The sequence below is a fragment of the Lytechinus variegatus genome, chromosome 4, assembly GCF_018143015.1.
Source record: "Lytechinus variegatus isolate NC3 chromosome 4, Lvar_3.0, whole genome shotgun sequence".
Lineage (NCBI taxonomy): Eukaryota > Metazoa > Echinodermata > Echinoidea > Temnopleuroida > Toxopneustidae > Lytechinus > Lytechinus variegatus.
In genome coordinates this window covers 59,873,914-59,886,466 of record NC_054743.1, presented here as the reverse complement: position 1 = coordinate 59,886,466, position 12,553 = coordinate 59,873,914, and the positions used below count along the sequence as shown (strand labels likewise).

Below are 12,553 nucleotides of genomic sequence, written 5' to 3'. Positions count from 1 at the left end.
CTATTATGCCAACGTGTTCTGCAACTGGGATAACCCCTTTCGGGCTCCTTGTTGCTTTTTGGTTTTTCAAAGTCATATACCTGTTCATTGTATCATTTACTCAACTATTATGCTTTATTGTTTGAATATATCTTTTGTATTCTTTTTATCCTGGGAAATAAAATCTATCAATCACTCAATAAATCAAATTTACCTTGTCTCGAGACACCCAAAATTACTAAATTACAATACACAATAATAATAATTATTGTTATAATAGTAATAATAATAATATATGATTTGTAGCGCACGTACAATACCTCCTATAATACCCCGGTTGGGCTAGTCTACCGATTCCAGCGCTCACAGCTTTTTGAGGAAGTACTTCCTGCCGGTACCCATTTACCTCACCTGGGTTGAGTGCAGCACAATGCGGGTAAATTTCTTGTCGAAAGAAAACAAGTCTTGGCTTGCAATCGAACCTACGTGCCTCAGATTGAAAGACGAGAGTCGTAACCTCATGACATTTTGTTCTTACCACATATCAATACAAGCTATTTTGTTCTAACCACATATCAATAGAAACGATTTGATTTTCAATTACCTCCGCCATCTCCAGTTAACCTTTTCACAAGTGAATTGAAATGTAACCTCAACTTTACCTTTATCATTAAATCGTCCTTAATAATATCTTCTTTTGTTCGTTGCCATCTTTCAGTACCTCTCAAAACCTATCGACTGTGAGGATCCTATATTGATCCATCATCCACTTTATACTAAAAACAATCAACTGTAAATATCGGTTTATGCCGAAAGGGTGGGTGATGTCGCCTTAGGGTGTGTTGACATTAACGCGAAGATTCGTCCAATGCCCCCCCCCCCCCGGGCTTGGCCGAAAGGGTGCGCTTGGAGCGTTACGTCACGTCGCGTTAACTGGAACGCATCCATTCGTCCAAAGCCGAACGAAGTGCCGAAAGGGTGCGTTTTATTTTGTTTTTAATGACAATGATAATAATAATAATAATAATGATAATAAGAAGAAGAGGAGGAAGAAGAAGAGGAAGAAGAAGAAGAAAAGAAAAAAAACGAATGAATCATTTTAATTACAATAATTATAATAATTAATCCAAATACTAACTTGTTACTAGTCCTATGGATCATAATGATAATAAAAATAATGACAATGATAATTATAATAGTAATGATAAAAATAATACTTAATGATGATGATGATAATAATAATAACATTAATGATAAGAATAATAATGATAATGATAATAATATTAATAATAATAATGATAATAGTAATAATAATGATAGTGATAATAATAATAATAATAATAAAGATAAGAACGATGATAATAATGATCATTATAATAATAAAATATCACAGATGATTATCATCATCATAATCTTCATCATCAACATAATATAAAAAAATGACAATGATGATAATAATAATGAATTATAATAATAAATAAAAATAAAAAACAAAATCATCGATCGAAGTGAGAGGGTTTGAACATGCAACCACCGATTTCGAGGCGCCGCTCTCAACCAATTGAGCTATTCGTGCATTGCAGCCATGTCGTGGTCTTTTCTTCTCTAAGTATCCCCTGGTATTGCGCAATGCCCGAACGCACGCCGCGCTACATTGTCTCTGGTGACGATAATGTCGAAACGGTGATACGACGAAATTGAGTTCCTTTTCCGCAGAATCATGCATTTTTCAAGAAAGAGTGATGCAAGTACTTGCTTGAAAATATTCTTAAGACATTTCAACGATTCATTTTGATTCTAGGTAAGTTAAGCTTCTTTAAACTCGGATCATTTCTGCCGCCACTGTTCAGATATGCTTCTGCAGCGATGAGCGGATCGTGCTGTACTAGGCCGTACACCTTCACAATTAGCCGCTGAGTGTACTGAACGCGAAGGTTCGGGAAAAGCCCCCCCCCCCCCCCCCGGTTGTGCCATTTGGGGGCGTTGTCGACACTGACGCGCCCTAACGCTCCCAACATACCATTTCGGCCAAACCGGGGGGGGGGCTTTGGACGAATCTTCGCGTTAGTGTCAACACCCCCTAACGCGACAGCACCCACCCTTTCGGCATAAGCCGTAAATATCCAACATCAACTTCAGTCAAGGACAGCATTTGTGAGCGAACTGCTTGGTATGTGCATTGACTCCCTGCGAGTGGATGGAGACACTGTACGTTCCCGGGCGTTTGTTTCATTGCGAAACTGGTGTATATGTGCGTTTTGGTGCATCTATTCACTGCGCGCCTTATGCGTATGCACCCTTTTCCTTTATTGTTTTAATCATATTTCCTAATTTTAATTATATATTTTCTGTTTAACATACATGCAGTGAGATGCTGATGAAATCATTTTCAACTATATACAATGTTTTTCGTGACGTACTAAAGTTTGAAATTTTTGTAAAGTTCATGGAAAGAAAGGAGAAATAATAACAATAATCATAATAATAATCATTTATGTATCGGGTATGTTCCGAGCATTTATGTATATCGCTAAACTATTAATTTCACTGATTGAGTATCAGAGTTAAGCACTAAAATTGAACAATGGTCATCGCAAGGGGAAAGGTACGTGGAATATACCACCCGGCACCAGTATATAGGACTAGACAATCCCGTCCGAGACAATAATGGATTAGTCCCGTCTGCGCACGCTAAAATGTATCATTCTGCGACTCGCGTGCTAAGAATGAACTTGATTTTTCTCTTCATTACGAAACTCATCGTGAAAATTTTTATCCAACGTGCATTGCTACACTCCCAACTATGTTATGTATCATTTACACAATAATATGAGATAACCATTCTTCGGGCGAACAGTTGGTAGAGCAGTTCGAATCTAACGATTTTCTTTTAGAAAAATAAAGGTCTGCTATTTCCTTATGAAAGAGAGAAAAAATAATCGACCAACCTTGACAAATCGGGAAAAATTGTAGTAAATGTAATGAGATGCTTTTAAAACAAAAAAGAATTGTGAAGGTATTGAAAATAAGGATTTTGAAATGCTATATAAAATTTACGATATTGTATCACTCATCGAAATGACTGGTAATTCGGAAACCTACCCACACTTGCTGGTAATTTGAAAAATGTTGGTACACCGAAAGTCAATGTAAATTATAAATATTCATATCATGACTAAATTTTAACGTTTCAATTAGTTTTTAGGATTGTAATATCTCAGACATTTTGGAGAGTGAGCAAGGCGATGCTAACAAGATTGCTAGGCGAACTACCACGAGAGAACATAGCCTAGCTCATGGGCGGTTAAAGGGAAGGTCCCGGCTGAAAATGTTTATATCTTAATACATAGAGTAGAATTCACTGAACAAATTGCTGAACATTTCATCAAAATCGGATAACAAATAATCGAGTTGTTGAATTGTAGCAATATTTTGTGTAAACAGTCGTCATAAATATTCATTAGGTGGGCTGATGATGTCACATCCCCACTTGCTGTTTTCTCATGTTATTACATAAAATCACATTTATTTCATTATTTCATACTTGTGTGAATAATATGTCTCCTTTATAATGAAATAAGTTGCAGCAATAAACATCTAATGCACTAAATCAGTTGTCAATCCAATTTTTCTAGTTCTTGGAGGACAAAAATTGAATAAACAAAATTTCATATAATAAAATACAAAAGAACAAGTGGGGATGTGACGTCATCAGCCCACCTCATGAATATTCATGACGGCTGTTTTCACAACATATTTCTTAACTTTAAATTCAATAACTTTTTTAATTGTAATCCGATTTTGATGAAATTTTCGGCATTTTGCTCGGTGAATTCTACTCTTTCAAGTTATACATACTTTCAGCCTGGACCGTCCCTTTAAGTATGTGTTAATAGGGCAAGAGTTGCAATGTGGTTTTATGTCAGCTTTATGGTTGGGTATAGTGGTGAACCCAAGGTTAAAGTTGGTCATTAGATTTAGTGTGTGGAATTTAGAGCGGAGCAATTGTCGCCAGAGCAAATGTCATGGAACCGCCGCAATATGGTTTTATGTCAGGTTTAGGGTAGCTAGGGTATAGTGATAAACCCAAGGTTGAAGTTGGTCATTCAATTAGTGTGTGAAATTTAGAGCAGAGCAATTTTCGCCGGAGCAAATTTCATGGAACCGCCACTGTATCAGTCCTACGACACTTTCTCCGGCGACATTTTCTCCAATCGAAAATCTGCACATTTAGCCGAACCTAAAAATAACCTCCAAAACTAAATAAATTGTTTTATTGAAATATATTTATTCAAGAAAAACACAAGATCGGTATAAAAACACTGTTTTAAATCAAGGTCCTGAAAAGGTTAAAAAGGTAAATCAAAATTCAAAGCTGATATAAGAATACGACCAGCTGCATATATTAACCTAAAAAAATAAGAATGACAGTGGCAGTTCGTATTACGGAATTTATTGAGAATCAGTATTTACAAGTTAAAATGAGAAAGAGAAGAGGAACCAGGAACCATTTGCAAACCTCGTGACCCATTTGCAGAGTACACACTACGCATCCATCCATCCACCCTATCACCCAACACACATTCACCTACAATCAATCACAATCAGTCAACCCCACCCAGATTCATTCAAAAACTATCAATAAAAAACCCTTATGAATAAACCCTTATCCTTATTTTTACATTTTTTAAAGCAAAATATCTTTAACAATTCTAACTTTAATCCTGTGCCCTCTGAGATATTACGACAGAAACATATGTCGTAACATTCCTGCATTAGCCACCGAGAGATATTAAAACTAAATGCTCCAAAACGGTGTTTACGAAAGTCATTTCTTGATAACCCATTTAATAATAACAATAATAATAATAATAACATTTGTAGGGCGCTTTATATGTTTCAAAGTTTACGATGCTTCAAAGCGCACAGGTTGGCAGATAAAGAAGAAAAAAAGTTATGAGAAAAGGTGAGTTTTAAAGGGGAAGTTCACCTTGACAAAAAGTTTATTGTAAAAATAGCAGAAAAAAATAATGAATATTGCCGAAGGATTGAGAAAAATTCATCCAATAATTAAAAAGCTATTAGAATTTCAATTATTTGATTTGTGACGTCATATGCGAGCAGCATTCCTACATAGCGAATGGTAAAAAATCAATGAAATGCCATTTTCTCAGAAAATTGAAAATGGTTTTCACTGTAGCTTTTGTATATCAATAGACTAATCATTTCGCACCCGATCATGAAAAGAAAACAAAATTAAGTCATCAGGCACCATACAAAATTTGAAATTCACACATTTTATATTACATAACACATGGGGCGGCTGCTCGTTTATGACGTCACAAATCCAAAATTTTGAACTCTAATAACTTTCTTACTCTTTAACGGATTTTCCTCAAATCTTCATCAATATTTTTTACTATTTTTTCTGCTATTTTTACAACAAAGTTTTCTTCAGGGTGAACTTCCCCTTTAAGTGACGATTTTAAGATTTCTACAGAGGGAGCATTTTGGATATGACTTTGGCGTTTATTCCAGAGGGTGGGAGCAATTACAGAAAATGCACGATCATCGGGTCTTAGTGCGAGGGCAATGAATTAAATTATTGGAATATGAGGATCTGACAGAAGAGGAAGAACAAAGTACTGATCGCAAATTAATTTATAATAATAGTAATACATATTATTTATATAGCGTCTTTTCCATTTTGATTAAATGCTCAAGGCGCTTAAGAGAGTAAGACATAAAAGTAAAGAGTACTAAGAGAAGTACAAAAAGGGCAAATTTCAAAATGAGGAAAAATTACTGTCTTCAAACCTAGTACCTGCTGGTGAACAAAAGCGATTTTAGGTTGCCCTTAAAGGATGTTGCAGAGTTTGAGTTCTTCAGCTCATGTGGTAGTAAATTCCACAGGGCTGGTCCGGCATGAGCAAAGGCTCGATCGCCCCAGGATTTTTTAGATAGTGGGATATGCAAGAGACTAAATTGGGATGATCGCAGTGTGCGTGCAGGTTGATAGTGGTGTATAAGAGATTTGTTGTAATCGGGTGCGGATCCATTGATGATATGATGAACCAAAAGTAGAATTTTGAAAACTATGCGATCCTTTATGGGCAACCAAAATGGAGGTCTTTAAGAACAGGAGTGATGTGATCGCGTTTATTTGACAGAGAAACAATGCGAGCTGCTGAATTCTGAAGTTTATGAAGTCGGGTAATTAGAATAAGTGGGATTATTAATGCTTGGATCGTGGTCAGTTGTACTTTTATTTGGTAGCCCTTCTTCTGATTTCACTTGTCCATCCTGTGCCTTGCTTGTCTTCCGGCGATGAACAATTATCAATACAGCTCCTACGATGATCAAAGCACCGACTCCACAGGAGACCCCAATTATGATACCGAGGTTATCAGGTTTGGTTGGATCCTTGGTAACCGGTATATACCGAATCGACAAGGAGGCTATGTTGGACAACTCCCCTACATTCCCGGTCTCGTCCCCAGCCCTAATTGCGAAGTAGTAGACAATATCTTGTCCTCTTTCAGGAAGGGTAACGGTGATGGTTTCAGTAACCCCTGATGGGTTGATGTTAGAGAGGTTCCCGTAGATGAGCTCATCCTGTGTGATCTCAACGCAGTTGCTGAAGTTCGTTCTGACATTGGAGTAGTTCGTTGAATAGCGGAATTCGTAATTGAATGCTGTTTGATATATGACAAAACGACAAAAAAGGCTATAAGGGCTTGTATCAACGCTAAGCACCAAATTATTGGGGGTTTACATTCTGAATTTAACATGAAATCATTTCACGAAAGCTATTTCGAGTTTAGTTTGAGCAGAATAATGCCTTAATTGTGAATACGCTATAATGATGAATAAAAGATTCATTTTCGCGAAGCCCAGTTAAAGGCAAGATCAAATACTTAACAAAATTGATGGCTTTTATTTTGTTCAGAATAAAACATGATAAGGGAAACGACAAGAAATGTTTCCAGAACTTTGAAATGTCACATCTCGTGCTTCAGGTGTGGAAACAGGATGATTCGATGAGGGGGCAGATTAAAGCGATTCATGCAGTGTCACATTTTCTCTCAGTTGAATATCAGGAATATCAGAGCGCTGAAATCCTAATTAGCTGCATTTAGCTGGAGTAAAAAAAGGAGGGGTGTCATTTAAATTAGCACTTTCCAAATTGATAGAAGAGTGTAACGTCATTTATCACCAGGACATACGAAATTCCTATCTAATCAATTAGAAAAAAATTACAGTTGAATGGGGTAGTCTCATGGAAACGTTCCACATCGATCACATACATGACATAATGGCATTTTAATGTACTGCAGATGTATACCCCTTTTAAAGACGTGAAAGCTTCTTTACCTGTTCCTTGGTCTAGGTCATCTCCTACAGCAGTCCAGCTGAGTGTCACTGAGCTGTTATCGTATGAGAATGAGGTATAGACCAGGTCCTGGATACGGGAAGGGGGCAGGATGTCCGTAGCGTTTGGTGTGTAGCCTTCGACTTTGAAGACTCCTCCCGAGGCTGTACGCATGAAGGAAGGGGCAGTTGATACCTCCAATTCTTCGAACTCAGCCGCCCTTTTACCTGAATGGAGGCAAATATAATACTGTTTTCCTCTAAGACCAGGGGCCTGTTGCATAAAACTTTTTACCTGAGAAAACTCTGGTAAAAACTGAAAAGTAAGGTTAGTCTGATTTCTGCCATTGACTTTAATCATGTTAATCATGTTAATACAGGGCAAAAACTCCGGTAAAATCAACCTGAGTTTTCTCAGGTAAAAAGTTTTATGCAATGGGCCCCAGTATGCAATGCATCATTATGTGTGGATCATCCAACGAATCTTCAGTGGCGATTGTGTATACAGTTCATCGTTTAAAGGAATATGTAATTAGATATCTTGAAATTTATATGACAGCAAATTAAATGATTCGATGGGCAAAATGGGTTTCCATACTTCCAGTGAAATACAACTCCCTTGTTTATATCCGTAGTTTCACGGATGGTTTACGAAGGGCTTCAAGAATACATCATATATATTTAAAATGCCATCAAAATGACAAAGGGTTTTTGTCGGAAATTGGTGAAATAGAACAACAGTTTCGTCTTAAAGTTCGGAGCTGACGATAAAATCAAATATGTAGTTTGTCCAGAGACAAGCACAAAACTGCTGTTTTCATTCATCAATTTTCGACAAAGACATTTGGTTGCTCTTTGTCATGACGAGCGTTTGACAGTACATTTTCTATGTTCTTGAAAGCGCTCTGTAGCGATCGATATGAAGATGTTTCTTAGTATCTTCAAAGGTGTCCACTTGCTTACATTTTTTCAGTTTTCAAAGACCTTTCGTTGTTCATTGAAGGGCATTTGACAGCAGATTTTCTCTGTCTTGAATCCTTCGTATATCGCGAATAGAAAACTGTTTACTGTTGAGTATCTCTGCCATCCTTAGCATCTTCTATGGAATCCTTGATTTTGATTGGCTGTTGAGTATTGTTACAATTGGATGGCAAAGTTACAAGTGACGATCGTGCAACGTAGTCTGGGACACAAATTGCATTCGAAAAGGATAACACTGGATTTTACTAACCTCTTGAAATGTCTGGAGATTCCACCATGGAACTATATCCAAGGGCATCGATCTTGACGTTGTATCTGCCATTAGAGGTGAAGTCTATAAAATATCTTGAATATGTACCGTCATCCTTGGATAAATCAGATCCTGATGAATGCAAAGTGAATAAAACACAAATATGAACATTTTTTTCTGTGTCATCGACGAAATATGAAGAACAGCCAAGTGCGGCTCTACGGTGGGGGCAGAGGGGTAACCACCACCATGGTATTTCATTTAGTAGGTAAAAGAGAGAAAAATAACGACGAAAAAGAAGCCGAAATGTAAGAGAACAACATCAAAACGGGGACATATGGGTAACTCTATACTGATATGATTGGGCCTTTAATTAGCCCCTGCTTTCAAATGCCCAAGACTTGAAAGACCGTCCCCTTTCTGAAGTTATTGTATGCGAGATGTCTAAGATGTTCTCGTCCCGATCCGACATCGGGTCGATTGTTGTTCCCTTGGATCATGGCCGGGGGCCTCCCAGGCCACCCCCCCCCCCCCCCCCGAAGATCTCGGCCGTCGATCGCGCCGAAAATTTGCACGCAGCTTGCCTAGAACATAATCTACATAATTCTGTATTAATTCATTTTATGCTAATTGCTATAAAGTAATTATGCTAGTTTATGCGTATCAGTATGCAAAATCATACCTTTTCCTTTAATTCCATCAATAAAGCTCCAATTGTTCTAATTTTTGGTGTAGAAACTGTTTGTGGCGTTGTAAGCAAAAATATGAACAAAAAGAACAATTTCTTATGTATTATATCGGGTATTTTTGTAATTTCTTGTTTATTTCTTTGTTTCTTGGACCTTTTGTTTGTAATTTCTTTTCAAGGAACTTTGTCGGGGACTCTTTCGAGATCATAACGAGCATTAAAAAATCAATTTAGACCAGCAAAACTTAAACTAATAATACAATTATGATTATGGCTTGAAAACACGAAATCACGTTTTTGAGCAATTTTTGGCCTGACTTGCACTAACAAAATGTTGCGTACCCGGTCGTCTCAAATTTGGTCTCCAAAGATGCGCCAGACTTAAAAATCCGTGAAGGGGGGACTCCGAGCCCCACCCCCCCGTCTATACAGGGGAAAAATAAAATCCAAATCTTCCGATCTACTCACCTGCTCCGTTATCAAGTAACTTCATTGTGGTCGATAAGGATGAGTCCGAAATGATAGCCGTGACGTCAGCATTGAGAACGGGTAGATAGTCCTTTTGTACCAGTGCATATATAGCCACGGCCGGATTCTGGGTGAAATTTACCTCCTGATGCATATAAACGGCACAGATCAAAAGAGAAAAATGCAAGAGCACATTTGATTTTGATACCCTTGAAATTCACGAGGTTATGACGTAGACCAATAGGATTAATGAGAGCTATATGAAATACTTAAATCATGAATGCCACAGAAATAGGTCAGTGTCCTTTATGCATTTATTTTGGAGAGTATTTTTAAGACAATGACAGGATCGAGACATTTCGTCCAAGGCTTCGTGGTTGGTATAGGTTAAACTGTACCAATCGAAATAATAGTATATAGATATAGGACTTCTACTACTACTTGTCTCATATGGGGAGAGGTGAAAATTTGAATTACGTATTGACGTGGAAGCAGACTAGACTGTATCTAATCATCTGTAATAGTTGTGAATATTTGGGACAGTACAAAACTACACTTAATTATCGTAATATGTAATAAAGATTTTATGAGCAGGAACACCAAACGAGCGAGGTAAGTTTTTAAAATAATGCCCTGAGGACAATATTTTAAATCAAATTTATAGTGATCTATTTTCCTCCCCTCCCACGTTCAACTTTGCTTTACGTGCATTTGTTTGATTGAGTATCAATCAATTCCAATATCAAAACATATTTGTCTATAATTTAGAACTCTTGTTGGAATGCTCCGTATGGAGTGGAAAGGATGCATACATTGTGTGCGGCCATACAAGGATCCGATGACCGGGGCAATTTTAATCTCTAACGCGCTTTATAGAGACGTCGTTCCGATGTATAAAAGCGGATTATCATTATCATAATTATCATTAATTCCGTTTATACAAAATACGACATTATCAATCTCATCTGTATAAGAACAAAATTTCCACTTATAAATTCATCTGAAATTAAACGAATTACATTTTGGAACTATGTGTAAAATAAAATGTACCCATATTAAAATGCTACTTAAAAAGTAGCTTCTACGACGATTAAATAATTTTAGATATGTGCAAAAATGAAATATTTACTTACAGGTGATCCTAACAATGCTCTTACTGTGATTGGTGAATATTCCAGAGTCTTCGGTTTAGAAGTAACAGAAATGCTAGCATGATCATCAACTTGTATGGATTTTATGGTTAAATTCCACAAACCAGCCTTAAACAAACAAGAACGGGAAAAAAGGAGAAGAGTACTTTTGCATATTTCTGTTTCTGTTGTGGTAACTCCCGTGGGAACTCGGCAGGACAGCATTTTTTGCTCGTAAACGCCAAGCTGGTATATAACCAATTACCTTGGAAACATTTTACGTCTAGGTTAATCAGCCATAGTGGCTGACATAATAGACGACAGATATCACTCTTGGGCCTTTTTATCAAAGTGGAGACAATGGCAGAGTTGGGATTCGAACTCACAATCTTGCGATTATGAGTCCAATGCTCAAACCACTGGACCACACGACCCGTTAATGGAGTATTGATAGTGGAATGTAAAAGAATAAAAATGCTAATAATGATAAGTTTGTTCATCATGATGATGTATTTTGTAGCGTCGTGTATCTGTGAAAAGTATTTAAAGACTCCAACCCCCACAATATGTCACAGTCACATTCACACAATTGCTCGAAACAGAAAAATCGAATGTAATACCAAACCGCGGTGATAATAATTATAATGAAATGTTGGTCTACAAAATGTTTTAAAAGAACCTAGAAAAAAAATCTACTCTGCAAAAACAAGGTTAAAAACACTATATCACCCCCAAAATCGGTTGATATTTTTCTCATTTTTTCTGATGATCTGACACGAAAGCAAACAAACAAACGGATGGAGCGGGTCAGGTTATCAACTCAGTGACAAATTTAATTTTACTAGCTTTTGTTCTTTTTTTCGGGGGAACCTCAAAAGCCCGTATTTTGTCTTCGTGCTGCACAAGTTTCGTAATGATATAGGCCCTATTTACAATATATGAAATATTGTAGCACTTAGAACAAAATAGAGAAAGAATTCAAAAGGAGGGGTCAGCTTATCAACTCAGTGACAGATTTTACTAGTCCTCTACGTTCGTTAGTAGAAACGTTACCTGGGCAAAAGGAATGTTTATGGAGATCAGATCATTGGCGTTATCGTGATGATAACCAGGATAATTACTGTCGATGGTAGTACCGTTTGGGCCAGTGAGTATGACCTGTAACATATTAACACTCTGCGTCCATGCCACTGTGACGACCGTATCATTGCCGAGGCCCTCATCGATGACCACGGGTATACTGTAGATACCGGGAATGGGCTTGATGAGGAGATCATCAACGTATATCTGGGTTAATTTTGGATAGAAAGGATGAATTTTTCGCCATCATATAACCTTAAAATGACAATAATTATAGACGTACCATGTTGCTAGTGTTTTTAAGATTTTTTAAAGGAATGCCTTTTTAAAGGCTAAAAAGAAAATTGGCGCAAAGAAATTTTAGAGAGAAAGTGAAAGGAGACAAACTATTCAACTTTTTCTTTTAACTTATAACAAATTCCATGATCAATTCGAACAAAAAAATGAAACAGATCGATCTCTTCGCTCTACCAGAAAATCGTAGTATTTTCTGTCAATTAAGACCACTTGGTTTTTATATCATGAAATCAGAAAATCAAGGAATAAGTTCAACACTAATGTTTGTGGGATCAATGGATAAAGAAATTGAGTGGAAAATCATTTTTC

General features: G+C 37.0%; 1 protein-coding gene across 1 annotated transcript; it reads right to left on the bottom strand.

The window, feature by feature from the left end:
• Positions 1-6,171: 6,171 nt before the first annotated feature.
• LOC121413129 (calcium-activated chloride channel regulator 1-like) lies at positions 6,172-12,155 on the bottom strand. The gene is made up of 6 exons (XM_041605892.1): positions 11,921-12,155; positions 10,871-10,996; positions 9,738-9,882; positions 8,582-8,713; positions 7,354-7,578; positions 6,172-6,674 (listed from the first exon to the last, which is right to left on the bottom strand). The coding sequence occupies exons 1-6, from the start codon at positions 12,032-12,034 to the stop codon at positions 6,181-6,183; spliced, it is 1,236 nt and encodes a 411-aa protein (XP_041461826.1). The 5' UTR covers positions 12,035-12,155; the 3' UTR covers positions 6,172-6,180.
• Positions 12,156-12,553: the final 398 nt, after the last annotated feature.